At 41.1% G+C, this 17,350-nt stretch overlaps 1 protein-coding gene across 2 annotated transcripts in view; it reads left to right on the top strand.

Moving 5' to 3' along the window:
- Window positions 1–731: 731 nt before the first annotated feature.
- The window catches only part of PCSK1 (proprotein convertase subtilisin/kexin type 1), a gene marked incomplete at both ends in the record, with an annotated part of 40,049 nt that continues 23,430 nt past the window's right edge, over window positions 732–17,350 (top strand). For both annotated transcript variants that reach the window (XM_082652204.1, XM_082652205.1), the window contains 6 exons: window positions 732–911; window positions 4,071–4,175; window positions 7,483–7,593; window positions 9,544–9,690; window positions 10,994–11,070; window positions 16,689–16,777. In XM_082652204.1, the coding sequence (XP_082508330.1) occupies window positions 732–911; window positions 4,071–4,175; window positions 7,483–7,593; window positions 9,544–9,690; window positions 10,994–11,070; window positions 16,689–16,777 (709 nt within the window). The remainder of the gene's footprint in view (window positions 912–4,070; window positions 4,176–7,482; window positions 7,594–9,543; window positions 9,691–10,993; window positions 11,071–16,688; window positions 16,778–17,350) is intronic.

Genomic DNA, 17,350 nt, shown 5'->3' with positions numbered 1-17,350 from the left:
TATCCCAGGCGATTTAGGTTAGAATCCGGGCAGTAGAAGCTTCCCTTCTCTCTGCCCTCCCAGCCTCTGTCCGATCTGAAAGACTGAAAAGCCCTCTTCTTCATAGCAGGTGCCGATATCCACAGGGCCGTTATAAGAATCCTCCTCCCTCCCTTCTCCTCTTACACAAGATAATCAAGTAAAGATAAAGAAAACGGACAGAAGGGAAGGAAAATGTGCTGCACGCCAGATCTTTGATTCGTGGTAGTTATATTCAAATGGGGCACTTCTCTTTGAGAAGTGAAGGTGTTCCTCACGGCTACAGAATTTACAATCAGAACGGGAGCAGACTTAACCGATACGAGCAAAGGTTTCCTTCCTTTTCTTCTCTGCTGCTTATTTTAGCCGCTTCTCCATCCCGCTGGGAATACCATCCAGATCTTAGTCCAGGTAGATCTGACGTCAAGAGATGGCTTTCGTAGATTTGACGTGTAAACACTGATTTCCATTCCGACTCGGAAGGGCTGGGGCTCCACTCTGCCGGGAGACCGGGAGACCGGGAGACCGAAGCGCTGCACTGAGCGCTCGCCGCCGCCCAGCCTCTCCTGCGCGTCTCTGTCTTGTCGCAGAACAACCGGGAGCGAGAAGTGGTCCAGAGCCGGAGGGTGGAAGGGGCGATCCTTTCTGGCTTTTCTATCTTGCTTCTCATTCCCCCTCTCCTTCCCACTCGTGTGCGAGCGAGTGGGAGAGCCATGGAGCCAAGAGCCTGGACTCTGCAGTGTACTGCTTTCGCTCTCTTTTGCGCTTGGTGTGCATTGAATAATGTAAAAGCGAAGAGGCAGTTTGTGAATGAATGGGCGGCGGAGATCCCCGGGGGACCGGAGGCAGCCTCCGCGATAGCCGAGGAGCTGGGCTATGACCTTTTGGGTCAGGTAAGAGTTTGCACTTTCAAAAAACTTTCTGGGGCTCGAGGGGACTGGCGGGACTGGAGCGTAATCTCCCATGTGGGAGTCCCAGGTTGCACTCTCCTGAGCACAGTGGCAAGGAGCGGGAGCTTCTCCAGCTCTCGGCCCTGGCGCGCTTGGAGAAGGCTTGCCTTATTTATTGTTTGGGCTGGGCGCAGCCAGGCAGAACCAAGCCGCTGCAGCTGGGTACAGCTTAGTCTTGCTGCTGTCCGCTCTGGAATTGAAATCCGTTCCCGCGCGGTTTGGAAGAAAAATCCCTCCACGCTTGTTCACGGAACTTGAGATGCACGCAGGCTCTTACTAACCAGTGCCCAGAGGAGAGGCAGTGCGCTCTGTCCCCTGAGACTCCGCAGGTCTGCGTCAGGAGCTGGCTGTTTCATTCTTTTCAATATGGCAGCAGCAGATCCAAGTCCTGATTCAAGGGGCCAAGCAGGCTTGGAGATGTTCGCCGGCAGCCTTCGAGGATACACCCAGGGCAATGGGAGAGTGTCAGTGGCGGGGCCTCGCGACCCGGGGGCTCGGGGGCTATGGAGTGGCAGAATGAGGTGGGTGAAAGACATGGGACCAACTCTCCGGGCCTCTACCGCGAGCTCTGGATTCTCAATGGAAACTTGCAAAGTCCGAGCTTCACAACTTTGCTCGGTCAGTTCCCCTGAAGGGTCAAGCTGCCGAAGTGACTGGGGAAATGACATCTTTCTTGTTCCCCAGCCAAATGCGTATTCGCTTTCCAGGGGTTTCATCCAGTGAAAAAAGCTGTTGCCCGTCCAAGCAAGGCCTGGCTTAATAGACAGCTGGGGGGTGGGGGGCCGTTAAGGCATTATGTAGGGGGCTCCTTAGCTGTGCACCGCAGGGGGTGTGAGTTCTAATCTGAGCTTTCCTTTCCCTTGGCTCAGAATCAAGCCCTCATTCCTTGCCTTGTGAGTTGCTGTGCATGGAAACGGGGGGGGGGGGGGCGGGTGGTTGGGAGGGAGGAAGGAGTTGTAAAACATTTTGGCGCGTTTTTTCTAGAGGTGGTGGTAGAGATGCAGCTGAAGTCATGGATGAGTAATGGGATGTGGGTGTTGGCAATTCCATAAATCCAGATCCACTGGGAATGTGCCTTTCCTTCCCATAGGCTTCATTCTCCAACTTCATGAGCCAAACCGTCTGAAATCCCCAGCAGGGAAGTCAATACGCATATTGAATTCTCTTCTCCGTGTCCCAGTAGCAGACCCATACTTCTGCTTTTGTCCAGTCCTTGTTCTGTGCTAGGCTCCGTGTTAGGGGCTGAGGAATAATAGGAGGAAAATAAACTTTCAAGGAATCAAGGGTCTAGAGACTGGTTTAGAAACAAATGACTGCAATTGCAAGCAATTGGTATAACAAAAGAAGCTGTTCCTGGAGTCTCAATACTTGTTGATTGAAGGATTGAGGATGGAAGGGAATTGGGGAGGGGTGAAAGAAGACAGCCCAAGGAGGAAACACTTGCACAGGTTCAGGAAGAAGAATCAAAGGTTGCCCTGGAGAACATGAGGACATTGGAGAAGGCACTCCAGGCATAGAAAACAGCTTGTGGGAAACCAGGGAGCTAAAAAAGAAAGTGACTTACTTATAAGCCTGGAAACCACAAGACATTGTTGGGATCTAAAAAGAGAGTGAGTAGTGGGCAGAACTGTATGGGTGGGTACTGTGGGCATCATGGAAATCTTGTGTGTCCTATGAGGGAAAAAAAAACCTGGGAACTTAATCTTTTGGGCAGCTAAATAGCATTGGCAATTGTGTGAAAGGAGATTGGAGGAGAGAGCAAAAAATAACTCCCTCTTCATTTTCTCACCTTATTAGCCCCAGACATACATCCAAACCCGGACCATTCATTATGTGGACTGTCTTTCAAAATCACAAGTCTCAATAAATAAATAAATAACAATAAATCAGTACTCTTGGTAGGATCTTTGAGGAAGGGGTGGCAGAGTACAAGAGGCTTTAGAAAATAGTGGGAAAACCTATCTATACTTGCATGTGATTTGCATATGCATATTTCCAGTTAAATGGCATTACTAGTAAATGCTTTTAAAATAATAATTCTTTGTAAAAGACTGATAGTGCTTTCCTGGCTCTGCTTGTTTCTTCCTTTGTTTACACTTAACTTAGCATCACTATCTTGAGCTCCTTAAGGCCTCAAAAGCTAGGATTGGGGGCAGGGGTGACAAGAAGCAAAACCAGTTGATAGCAGAAACAGAGCTAAGCACTGGTGATCTTTTCTTATGGCTAATATTCTCTCTCCCCAACTCCATGTAAAGCTTATAGCAGATTCAGCCCCTGAGGTTCAGGCTTGGAGCAGGCCCTAAGCATCTCTATTAAAAAATTCTCTAGGTGATAAGAAACACCAATTTAAAGAATGTAGTTCTTCTGAAATAACCCATTGTCAATTGTTTGTCTCGGTTTAAAAACATACAGGGCATCTAGAGAATTTGGTAGGTTCAAATTAAGTACTATTTTGAATAAAGGGAAACTAGCTTAAAAGAATAATGAACTTAGTTCTAAATGGACCAAATGTATTGACAGTCACCCAGAGAAGTTTACACACTCCAAGGTGGAACACCTGTCCTAAATGTGGCATGCTGGTTTCTTCCTCAAAGCCTTGAACTATTGGAAAGTCAGATGGTCACTACTAGTAGCTTATAATAATTATCACTATGGATTCAATGGCTATATTTCGTAACAAATTATTCTAGCTGAATGTGGCACTGCCTATATATCGTACCAAAGGGTTTGCCTGCCTTCCACAAATTATTGTTCTCTGACAGAATAAATTTGACAAAATGAATATTTTTTAAGAAATGTCTATCTACACAATAACATCACCTAGAAAAGCAAATGTAGTTCCTCTGAAATACATGGAACAGAAGCATTAACAGCTCCCAAGTATGCTGTAAGCCCAAGTGATAATGTCATGAAGCTCGTCTCACTCAACACACTGAGAGGAAAGGCTTCTATCAGTGTCTTCCTCATGAAGAAAAAAGTTAACCTCAATACAAGAAATGGATTTAACAAAAGCTGCCTGTCTCCAAGTTAGCTGTGTTTCAACCTAACCTATAGATACTTACTTTGGAAAGAGGATTTTTATTTTAATTTTTTCTTTTATAGATTGGGTCACTTGAAAATCACTACTTATTCAAACATAAAAACCATCCTCGGAGGTCTCGAAGGAGTGCCCTTCATATCACTAAGAGATTATCTGATGATGATCGTGTAAGTGTTGTGCATTTGTCTTCAAACCAGTAACCTGACTTATCTGCCTTCTTTGTGATTGCTAACAAGAGCAAAAGCAAATATGATTTTTTTTTATTGTGTTCACAAAATCTGTAGTGTTTCTTATTATCTTCATAGTGTTATAATTGCACATAATAATAACTGGATCAGATTGAATTGGTTGACTAAATTTTATACATATATATATATATATACACACACACACACACACACACACACACGCACTATATATATAAACACTAGCTCACAAATCCAGTCTAAGAGCATGAAAATGAATATGAGAATCAAGTGGCAGCACTGATGAACTGTTTGACAATACAATCGATCAACAAACTTTTATTATATGCCTATTATGTACCAAGCACTTTGATATCCGATGTGATGATGCCAAAGAAATATAATACATAAACCCTGTTCTTAATAACATTTCAGTGTAACTGAAAAAACATTCTGCCATTCTGTCTGGTTTGGTTATGTAGGGAACTAGTGCTTTTGAAGGAGCTTTAAATCCATGTCTTCATGAGGCAAATGTTTCTATAAGTATTGTATAGTCTGATCCAAAGCATTTGATCTCTTTTTATCCTGGTCTGTATACATAGTCAATGATTAGGCAACAGCAGGAAATGTCCAGAATGGATATAGGTAAAGTGTGGAGCCAATTTCATGTATATCTAATGTACCTTTTGATTTTGAAGTCTGTTTTCAGGGTCAGCAAACACACCAATAGAATGTTGAAATGAAATAGAAATTTGAAGTATTGGAATCTGCATACACAACGTTGCCGTTTCACAAGAATGTGCCATACTGGTGAACACTTATCCTGGCTGGCCTGATATCTGTGTACATGATTTCTGTTGTCTAGGACATTCTAAAGAATTTTGGAAGCTTTGTGAGAGATACAACACATACTTTCAACTTCCCATAAAGAAAAGTATAAGTGACAGAAAGGTGCTAGAACGGTTTAAAGTACAGGAATTCGTGAACCCTGTAAAATAATTTGCTATTTTATTTGTTATGCAACTGATAGAATTTTAAAAAAAAAAAAAAGAAGAAGAAAAGGAAGACAGATTAAGAGAGTAGGAAATGACTGGGCCTGGGTTACCAGTGTTCAAACATGAAAGAAGCAACCAAACCCAGACCAAGAATGCTGTATCAGGACCACAGACAGCAACACCACAGCTCACAAACAACCATTGCTGGCTTTTACCCAAGTTAATGGCTAGAAGTGAGAGACCTAATCAGAGGCCCTGAACATTACTTTAAACGTTTCTTGTCCAGCGAAATCTTCTCTTCGCTGTCCAAGGCAGATGGCTAATTGTATGTGGGCTTTGAAAGTAGGGTAACTTCTAGCACTCTGGCTAGGCTTAGTCCTTGGGCAAAACAAGAGAGAGATTTCCTTGTCTGCCTAAATACATGCCTGACATTAATGCACAAGAAAGTAAAACTGACCTTCCTTCTCATCTTAATAGGAGGAAATTGGATAGAGTGGAGCAGACCTAACTGTTACTATTACTCAATATCTCACTAAAATGAACAGATGGCCCAGTTCTATTCTTTAGATATTTCCTTAATAATTGATTTGGGGGAGAAATCTCAAAGCATAAGGAAGAAGAGCTGAGAATTTACTCTTCAGCATAACTTCATAAAAAAGGAGTCTATATAATCCTATGAAAAGTTATACCCAGAATAACTTTAGTTCAGGAAAAACCCTAGAACACACTGAAGCTTGCAGTAGGAGGTTAGACTAGATGATTTTTAATTCCCTTTTCAAATCAAAAGGATTATTTACAATTAAGCACATGATACTTATTATATACATAATAGAAGGACACCATTAATTTGCTCTGTTCCACTTGGTCTGCTCTTACAGAGATTAATATGGCATTTGGAGTTAATGACATTAATCATAACACTGTTTCCAACAATTGGATGTTTATCTGATCAGATGACAGAGTGCCTCCTCTTATATTCCAGTTTTTAAAAATTGCTTTTGATTTTCATTTTATTGCTCCTTTTTTTTGATAGGGATGATATTCTTTCAAATTAGCACTCTGAAATGCAGCAATAAGCTATCTTTATAAGTCTGTTAATGAAATCTCCAACTGTAAGTGACTCTCTCCCTCAAAGATTAGTACTTGTTCCCTAGCAGCCAGTTCCCAAAGACCAACTCAGAAGACAGGCAGTATATTCCAAGCATTGAGGTATTTTAAGCCAAAACACTTACGCTTGAAAATACAGGCACTTTAAAAATAAATTATAGTGACTGATTTCCAACTCTCAAGTCCCTCCCAATGTTTATAATAGGTTTGCAGTACATTTTCTAATTGGAAATTCAGGACAGTCTTAGTGGATGGTTTTATCCTTTAGTTGCAAATTATTTTTCAGTTTTTATTTTTGGATCTGACTCATTAGTATTCTCACATTAAAAATATCCTATCACACCATGGACTATCATTATGAGTACAGAAGAGAGGATATGTTTTGGGTAGGAAAGAGTCATGTTGCTCAGCAAAATTAGAGCATGGTGTTATCTCATAATGAATATAACCACAAGGCAGCCCCTCACCCTCTCAGGGCCTCACGTATAATAGGATTATGCTATAAATGTGGGGAAGGTAATTTTGTATTGTCAGGTGTCTTTGCATAATACATGAAACTAAATCAATGGTAAGTGTGCATGGTCAGTAGTGCCCATTCATCACCCTGGATCTGCTTCTCATATTAAATACACTTAAACAGAAGGTTGAAGAATAGAGGAGGCAGAATTTCAAATCTGCCAAGACATAGCGCCTTTCTTGTCTTTTGTCACATTTGCAATTTCTATTTTTGTATATAAAGAAAGAGAAATTAAGCTGTAAGAGCAACATAACAGCAGTCTCTAGGATCTCTTAGCTTGTTGACTCATTCCACGAAAATGCACAAATTTTCTGCCACAGAACCCTGGAACCTCAATATAAAAGTGAGTAATATGGTCCATTTGCTGATGAAAGCAGGCTGAACTTTTACTTCCACTGTAATCACAGTGTAAATAATTTGAGGGAATCATCACTTCACTGACTGCTTCTCCTCCCCCTAAAGGTACATTTTACTGTAATAGAGGAAATGTTCATCTCACCAGTGGGCAATCCCTTCTTCTCACTGAGCTGCCAGTTTGATCTATAGTCAAACGAAAACACTGTGGAGCTGCCTGAACTCTGATGGAGAGAGTACTAGAGCTAGTTAGAGGGAAGATGATTACACCAGAGGTGGCTATTTGTTGATTTTTTTGCTCTAAAACTCCTTGTAGGTGCTATGGGCTGAACAACAGTATGAAAAAGAGAGAAGTAAACGTTCAGTTCTAAGAGACTCAGCACTAGATCTCTTCAATGATCCGATGTGGAATCAGCAGTGGTACTTGGTAAGTACCTACAGGAGGACTGTGTAGGACCTGGGTTATTTGTTATATCTGCACAACAGATTTTTTTAATGATAGATAATTCAGCAGAGGGCTGTGTTACCTAGAGATTAGGGTTGACGGGACCTTCCATGATCTGGATCTTCTGTTTTACTATGTGAGGATGTCTGAAACACAGATCTTTAGCTACTATGAGAGGAAGGGTTGTTGCCTTTTGTCTTCTTAAGTTCATCTGGAATAAGTACAGAAGAATCATGTCTTGCAAGTTAGGGGTTCCAAAACAGTACTCATGGCAAAAAAACATATTTGATCAAAGTTACTCTTGAGAACCCTTTTAATCACCCAAAGAGTACAGTGAACATGATTCAGTATATATAGCCCTGAGAGGCAATTTGCACATGCTTACAGGTGAGAATTTCTGAACTAGGGCTAAAGGAAGGAACACAAGGAAAGACAAAAGGCATCTATCTGCAGAGGTCCAGACTTGCGAACCAGTTCTACCTTTAAGATAGTTATCAAATGCTTGTTGGAATGTAGGCACCTAGTGGAGAAACTGTAAGTGTTCCTGCTTGCCTACGGAGTGCTCTCCTCTGTTTTAATGTTAAGCCTCTATCGTAGTAATACATGTTAATAGAAGTGTTTATTGTTGAGAATATTATAAAAGATGAATTTTCATGACAACCATAAGCTAACGCTTAGACATCCTTGTTGCATAATGGATGGGAAAGGAGATCAATTCCTCTTGAAACTCTCTTAACCTAGGCAATACCTACTCCTTGCAGCAGAAGAGACTCATTAGCTAACACTGGTGCATTTGCTATGTGTCAAATACTATTCTAAATGTTTGACATGAGTTAACTCATCTAGTTCTCACACAACATTTTGTTGTAGGTATAGTAAGTATCCCCATTTAACAGATGAAGAGACAGAGACATTGGCAAGTTGAATAACTTGCCAAAATCACGTAATTATAGTGGAGGGGGCATAATTCATGGCTCCAGAGGCCATATTCTTAACAACCACACTCTATGATTGTTCTTCTGACTGACAGAGAGTCCTTCTTCTCTGGCGTTGGCCAACAATCTGTGTGTATTTCCAGCCTCCTGTGATTCAGCTTCATGTTGGCCTAGTAAATTCTTGTTTTGCCCCCACCTCTTTCTGAGGAGCATCAGCCAGGGGCCAATGCATTCACTGATACTTTTGATTGTTGTTATTTATAAATATCTTGTTGACCTCTTCACTAAAAAGCAGGCATTCTTCTAGTGCATCTCTCTTGAATGCTTGGTGATGTGCTCATATCTGTGTTCCCTTGCTGTCTAGCTCTTCTTCCTTACAGTCCCACATACAGTAACTAACAGAAAAATTATCTGAAAACAAATCCCAAATCTTCTCTCACAGGTACTTACTCCCTAAATCACTAATACTTGGACATAGGCAGTTAGATTGCAAGTCTTGGTAAGACCACAGCCTCCTGGGCATTCCAGGTTCTGTCTTTTCTTTTAGAAAATTTATAAAAACATCCATGAAGAGCTGTGAACCAGACAATATAAAGTACATTCAGTGTGGCAGTGGAGGCTCAGGATTTGGGGGGAGATGGAAACATGGGACATCAAATAAAGCTTTGGTAGATGAAAAGCTTGAGCACGTAATTATAAATGAAAGCAACTTAGGGATGAACTTCTTCAAAGCCACGCAGCTCAAAGACAAGGGGCACAGGGTGATTCATCCTTTTGAGTGATTTTCCATTGGAACAACTGGAAAAAGAGCAGCACTCTGATGATTCACTTGGTCTCACCCTTAACTTTGTTTTTTTATTTCACCTAATTGCCCGCTTCTAACGAATAGAGTGACCCCAGGAAGAAGAAAGATGGGTCTCCAGACTGGAGCTTCAGTTCTTATTTTGCAGCAAACAAGTCATGGTTTTATCAATGCTTCTTGGTTTTTCTTTATCAGCAAGATACTAGGATGACTGCAGCCCTGCCCAAGCTGGACCTCCACGTGATACCTGTTTGGCAAAAAGGCATCACAGGCAAAGGAGTTGTTATCACTGTACTGGATGATGGCTTGGAGTGGAATCACACAGACATCTATGCCAACTATGTGAGTCTAAGCCCTCCCATTGCTGCAACTTAGGGAGTTGTCTACACTGACACACAGTTAGGACTTTGCTTCCCTCAAGCAGGAGGCTACTCTGATGTCAGCCCTGGTAATGACGGGCCACGGTTTTGCCACTTCCCTCACCCTTCTGCCAGTGCACATAAATTTGTTTTTTTGGTATCACTGGGCATCGAAAGAATTTGCTGGAGCCAAGGATTGTACGAAAGCATGTGTGTTGGGGTAGGGGGAGGCACTTAACATCAGCTAGATTATTAAAAGCCATTCAAACTCTATGCCACTCAGTATTTGGGGACATGAAAGCAATCAAATCAAGCCTGATGCCTGAGACCATGTTCACAGTCTTCCTGCTGACATCCCTTATGGGTCAATATCTCTCACATTGTGAAGTTATGTGAATGTGATTCCTTCCATGCAAATCAAAGCGTGCACTACACAATACAAAAATGGCAAGCTGAGAAAAGTTTACTAAAAATGGGAAATAAGTAAATGAAAGTTATTTACTTAATTGGTTATGAAGTTCTCCATAATATTTTAGGTCTTTAAATCAGTGTTTCATCTTGAATATTGCCCCTTGTCTTTGTCTCATCCTTTCTACTCAACCAACATTCCCCAGCTAAAGAGCAAAGGAAACAGGAAGGAAAAGAAGAGATGAAAAAGATTAGGAATTATTAAAAGATATGGAAAACATAGAGAAGTAGCAGTAGTAGTGATACAATTCCTACGTGGAAGATGTTTAAGTGTAGCAATCTGATTGCAAAGGGGGGTGGGACCTGGAAGCTTGTCTTGAATTTCAAGCACAGCCTCTTTAATTAAATTACATGTTTATTTTAACTGAGGAGGCTGAAGGAGATCACTGCAGACCTGAGCCCCAGCCCACAGCCAGCTCTTTGCACCTATATTCTTAAGAAAGATGAGCATCAAAGTGTCACTAACTAGGGCTCTAGCTTAATTAAGCCATTCAAATTCTCTGGGCCTCAATTTTCTCATTTGGAAAATGAGGTGGTTGAACTAAGTGAACTTTGACTCCTTCTGTTCTAATATCCTATGAGAGTCTATGAGCTAGAGGTTTGGAAACATTCACTGAGAATTGGATGATGACTCACTTTTCTGTGTATATCACCTCTGCCTGGTTTATGGGGATGATAAATGATCAGAAACGGGGCCAGAAACTCTAAAATGCAGACTTTCGAGCTATCAGCCAGGATGGGAATAGGATAGGGATAGAAGGCTCGGAAAGTACTGCTTTTTTTATGATGCTACCATGTTATTTTTGTTTTCTCTTTAGGATCCAGAGGCTAGCTATGATTTTAACGATAATGACCATGATCCATTTCCCCGATATGATCCCACAAATGAGAACAAGTGAGTAAATGTGGATTTGGGGGTGGGGGTAAGTGCTTTAAAATGCTTTTATCTTACTTGAGAAAATTACACTATAAATATAATCCACATTTGAGCTCTCAGAAAATGTTCGTGTACACCATCCATACCACAATATTTTGTTGCTTTTAAAACAGAAACAAAAGTTTCTATTTATATATTCCTTTGGGCTTATAGAACCATATTTCAATTAAACTTTCTTCTTACATTATGAAATGTTCCCCTCAAATGTTACTGAATAGTTATGGCTTTAAAAAAATTGTTTGAGACATAAAGAATAAAAATCTGAGTCCACCTCCCCGCCCCCAATTCCTCTATGAATCGTTTATTACTAGCAACATGCTTGATGTCAGTCATGAAGAGAAATATAGATGACCAAGGTAACAAATCCCTACGACTTCCTATGTCGGCCACAACCATGCTCACTAGTTCCCTCAGAAGAATATGACAAGGCACCAGACGAGAAATATACCATGGGCTTGGCCCTCAAATCCAACACAGTCTCCGGGGCATTGGGCTAATTAGTAGCCTGTTCCAGAATTTCTGCTGGGTATTCTAAAGCTAAAGGGAAGAGAAAAAGGATATCTTCTGACCCCTAAATTAACTCTCCATAGCAGCCACAAGGTGACGAGTGAGGCCAAGAGCCAGACCCACCGAAGCAAGAGGCCAAATAAAGACCCAAAGGCAAGAGACATTTTAACCTTTCTTTTCTTAGCTCCAAAGGAACTTCACCCTCTAGGCACACAGCCTCAAGTGTCCATGCCCGTGTGAAAACTCATCTTTGTGCATAATGATGTCTCTCACAGACTTCAAGGAGACATTCACACTTTCCTCTTCATTTGCTCCACCCAAAAGAAACTTGCACCAAAGCAGATGAAAGCCAAGGCAAAATGAGTGCTGCTACAAGTGGGGATGGAAAGAGCAAGTAGGGAAAAGCTCTTCGTGGATGCCACATAAAGTGCTTCCCTTTTCTTTCTTCCTCTCTCAGATTATTAACCAATTAGGGTCAATAGAGTTCTCTCTCTCTTGCTCTCAGTTTCCCTCTCTCCTTCTCCCTTATTTTCTCAGAATTCCCATGTGGCTGGTGTAGTAATGTTGACCTAAAGTTGTGACTTTGGATTGTCCTCCAGGAGGCCAACAAACCCCAGGAAGGGAGGCTGGGGCTCCAGGACTTGGCCTCAACTTCCGAGTGTATATTTCTTCCTTGAGGGGAAGGGGAGGCTTGGGGAGGGTTCTTTCAGTACCATTTACTTCTTTTAGGGTTTATCTCTTAAAGGGGTTAACAGCAAACAGCCCTTGAGGTTAGAACATTCCAGTAACAATACAAAAGGAACCATGAGAGGGCACCCTTGGAGGAAAGTGGGATATCTCAGGAACTTAGAGCAGGACCCCCCGAGACAAACGTTCAGCCATATTTCTGAGTGAGGGCAGTGCAAGACTAGGAGGAACACATGTTCTTTTAGAGCATGACCTTGTAATGTTAGCCTGCCTGGTAGTGATGGCTTTGCCAATTACCAGGAGGGAGGATGACCTTGAGGAAATCACTCATCTCACTCTGCCTTTATTTTTTATTTCGTCTCCTAAAATGGTGACAAGGTATCTGTTCCCTACCCTCCTAAAAGAAGCTTCCTAAGGAAATGGGCAGTAAGTGCTTGGAAGAAAAGGACACTCTTCCTAGAATGAAGTAAAAATGACAACTCTCAATCCATCCCCTTGATCAAGACTAAGAGGGAAATCTGCTCCCGACCACATGGGCACAGCTGAGGAGACTGTTAGCTGAAGGTGTCAGCCTCCTTCTTAGGCAGTGTGTACTGGGTCTGGCCCAGGATCCAAAGTGGGTGATAACTTGTGTGGTAGATGCATGATAGGTGAATACCTGGTGAAATGACATTCTCTAGAGTTTTGTACTCATGAGAAGGGAAATTCAGATGTCCCTCTTCCCTTCCCCCCCAGAAAAGGGACTCTCAACTTATGGTACTGATAATAGCCACATTTCCCCCAATTCACAGAGTTCCAAAGGCCCCAAGGAAGTAACACATAATTGTATGTATTTTGTGCCTGAAAACTCTGAGCTTCCAGAGAATAGCAGACCGTGGACCTTGCACATAGCATAGAGTTAGTGTAGCATGGCCAAACAAGAGAGCACAGACTTTGCAGCTAGATTTAGATCAAATCTTAGATCTTCCACTTAATAGGTGAGTGACCTTGAGCAAATTATTTAACTTCTTTGTGACTAGTTTTATCATCTACTAAAGAGGTAATAATAGTACCTACTTCATTGGGTTCTTAGGGGGATTAAATAAGTTTATATATGTAATTGGCTTGGATAGTGCCTTGTATATAGAAAAAGTTAAATGTGTGCTATGATGATGATAATGATCAAGGTTTTTCATTTAGCAACTAAGGTAGACCTCCTTTCACTGAGAAAAAAAGCTTGACAAGAATAGTATCATCTGATAAGAGCAGAAGCAGAGACAATTTTCTAAGCCAATTCAGAATCTGCTATTTGAAAATTACACAATAAGCAACTATCTCTCAGGGTCCTCTTGACTATCAACCAAAAAGCTAGCATCCCCATCATTTATCAAAATGTATAATAAAAGTAGAGTTACCCTTCTAGCATATTGTCAGAAATAAATCCCTTAGGTTTAGAAAATGAATGGCCCCATTTTGTCTTGGCCTTTATAGCAGTTAGAGACCTATTATCTCCCAATTCCAAGGGCATTATCTCTCCAAACTATCTGTGTTGCTGCTGTTCTTTATTACTATGTAAATGAGGTTAATAAAAGCTACATTTGAATTCTCCTCTGCAAATCAAATGAGGAATCACTAAATAACAAAATCTTAAAAGTGCAGGTAACTCTTACTACTAATCTGGCATGAATTTGTGATCAGTATTTCAACACCAATTACAGATTATTCATCTATTTTATAACATGTGTGGCAAGGATATTTTAACTAGTACAATAGTAGTCTTTACATTATCTTCTGGAATAATTTTTTAAAAATCAATTTGTTTAAATGCCAGTTATAACCATTGTTCTAAGATAATAGAGTGTTCTTTTATCTCAGAGCCTGATTTAAGGAAAGAAAACTGCAGGTCTAGGAAGAATGATATAGAACCACTTTAATAAAGTCTTTTTTTCTCAAGGTGTGCAGGTGAGAAGTGAGGATAAGAGGAGGCAAAGATATCAACCCCTATTTGTACCACGATCCTACACATTTTAAGAAAATAGTACTATGTAAAGAGAGATAAACACTATATAAAGAGAGACAAATAATAGGTAGTGTCATACTGCATCATTTTTAGGACAGAGGTACAATGCTGGAGATGTTTGCCAACAGGTTGATTCTGTAGGCTCTACCTGGAGACTTCGCTATCTTGGGCGCTGTCCTCCATCTTGTGTAAATGGAAATACAGGTGGTGGTGACTTCTGGTAGCATATTTCCCCGATGATGGCAACTGAATTTTCCCTTCCACAAAAGGAAAGAAGTCTAATCCACAGGCATAAGGTGCCTTCTATGTGTTCAATATGCATGCATTTCTCAGAGAATGGGTGTGTTGGTCAGGAGAGCTTCAGTTGCAAGTGAGAGAATCCTAACACAAAGATTAAGTAAAATGGAGATATGAAAATATTTTTCCCCAAGAGATGTTCAGCTTCAAGCATTGCAAGATCCAGAAACTCAAATAGTATGCCATCAGGACACCAATTACTCTGTATCCATCTCCTAGTGCTGCTCACCTCCACTTAGCTTCATTCTCAATAGAACACTGCCTGGTAGCAAGATCCACATGGCTCACGTGGAACTTAAAGCTGAAGATTCTTGAGAAAGAATATAATTCTTTCCCCCAGAATCTGCATCAATTCTTGAAATGCTCTCTGGGAGGACAAGCCTCATGATAGAGAATCACAAGAAGTGAGCGAGGGCCACTTCCCAAAAGGGGGAAATGCTAGAAGACCAAAAAGAAGTGGGTGCCTGCTACATTAGGGAAGACTGTGAATTAAAGATAATTACATTGTTCTGACTTAGGACTCCTATCCAGTAGTAACATAAAGGAGGAACATCATTTAGTGGAAGGAGAACAGGAAATCATCTTTGGTATTTTAGGAAAAAAAGATAAGTGAAACAGGCTTATTTTATTTTTTTCCTTAGGAATTATTCTTTCTTTAATTCATAATACAAGTATTAAATAAATCAAGTATCAATATTTAGAATTTTTTTTAACTCTTTTTAGTGGTTTGAGAGATGGCAATTTTTAAAAATTAATTAATTAATGTATTGATTTTTGGCTGCATTGGATCTTTGTTGCTGCGCGCAGGCTTTCTCAAGTTGCAGCGAGCGGAGGCTACTCTTCGTTGCAAGGTGCAGGCTCCTCATTGCAGTGGTTTCTCTTGTTGCAGAGCACAGGCTCTAGGCATGCAGACTCAGTAGTTGTGGCTCACGGGCTCTAGAGTGCAGGCTCAGTAGTCATGGTGCACGGGCTTAGTTGCTCTGTGGCATGTGGGATCTTCCCAGACCAGGGATTGAAACAGGCTTATTTTAAATGACCCAGTCAATTTAGGATTTTTATATTTCATGCTGGGCTAAATTAATTGATGTCTAGTACAGTAGTGTTCAAAGGGAGCTGGCTGACAGAGTTGCTCAGAGCTAACCCTTCCTCTTTTTTCCTCTGTGTCAGCATATCTGGTCAGTGGCTCCTCCAAGGCACTAACAGCCTTCATGCTGCTCCCAGGAGCTTCCACAATGGAATAAAGTCATGAAGTAAACAAATTCACATTAAAGTTTCTCTCAACTTATTGACCCTCCTGAGGTCAGGGAAGTGATGGGAAAAGACAATCACTATCCCCAGAATTTCAGAATTGATACTTTAATGGTGGACTTTGGTCTGTTTTAGAGATGGATTTTTTTTTTTCCCCAAACACTCTGAAATCATAAATTACCCTCATTGTCCCTAGTTGCAAAACTAGTCTTGTTCAGGTTTCTGGTCCCAGTCAGAGTTGCAGGAGCACCCTGGTTTCCCAAATAGCCTGTAGTGTCTTGTTAAAATTTCAAAATCCTCTTGGTACCAGGAAACCTTCAGATGTTTTAGTCTGGTATATGGTTAGAGGAGGAGAGGAGGGCTTGAGAGGGGGCTCTGTTTTACACATCCTACTAGGACTTGTACAGGTTAAACTAATCCAAGGAAGTCACTAGTGAGGGGAAGTGAGGAGTCACTTTAACACCAAAATTCTGGTACAGAAACCATTTCTTTGAGATGGTATCAATAGCTAACAGTTCCTGTGTTCTTACTATATACCAGCCACTTTCCTAAGTGTTCTGCATACAATATTTTATGGGATGTCACAATTCTTTGAGGACAAGTAACTTACCCAAGGTCACATCACTAGTTTGTGGCGGAAGCTAGAACTTGAACTCATATACTTGGGCTCCAGTACGTGTTCCCTTCATCTGATACCTACACTTCATCTAATACCGATGGGAAGAAAACCAGCAACAAGCCTGACAAAAAGTTAACATATCCATGTACCATGGATTCATATGCAACACCAATGCCTGTCCTCATTTACGTTTTATAAATCCTATTTTCTAATCCTCAGACATGGGACCAGATGTGCAGGAGAAATTGCCATGCAAGCAAATAATCACAAGTGTGGGGTCGGAGTTGCATACAATTCCAAAGTTGGAGGTAAAGCAAAGGGTTGTTCCTGTAGTTTTGCACCTTAATTTGAGTCTTGCATTACCTGGTGTAAATGGGGTGGTGTGGGGGGACTTTGCAACAACCAGAGGAAGAAATGAACTCCATGCAAAATTTGCTACACGACTTGAATGTGATTTGCAAGCAAATCAATTGACCTGGATTCTTAGAAAATGATAGCTGAATATAGCCCATACGTCTTTGTTGGGTGGGAAAAGGAAATGTTGAATAGCTTTTGAAGCAAATCTAATTTTCTCTGTGTTCTGATTTAGAAGAGTTTGTTATTGAGTGCTTGCTAAGAGAACAGGAGGAGGAGGTAAATTTAGGCGAAGATTTTCCCTGCCTGTCAATTCTGTAGTCCTTTAGTTCATAGCAAAGAACAGTTAAAAACAATAAAAAGAATACATACTTCTTATAGTAAGGAGCCAAAGGTTATCTGTGGTAGCAAAAATTTAGAATCTCTGGTTGTTTCAGTCAGTGTCTTTATAGGTAAGCATATGGTAAGTTCCATCAGGGCAATTTAATAAAGGAACCATTTACAAGAGCTAAAAGAAACCAACAAGA

The sequence above is a fragment of the Grampus griseus genome (genome assembly GCF_964374135.1).
Source record: "Grampus griseus genome assembly, chromosome: 3".
NCBI lineage: Eukaryota > Metazoa > Chordata > Mammalia > Artiodactyla > Delphinidae > Grampus > Grampus griseus.
The sequence above is the reverse complement of the archived record's forward strand: the minus strand, read 5'-3'. Positions and strand labels throughout refer to the sequence as shown.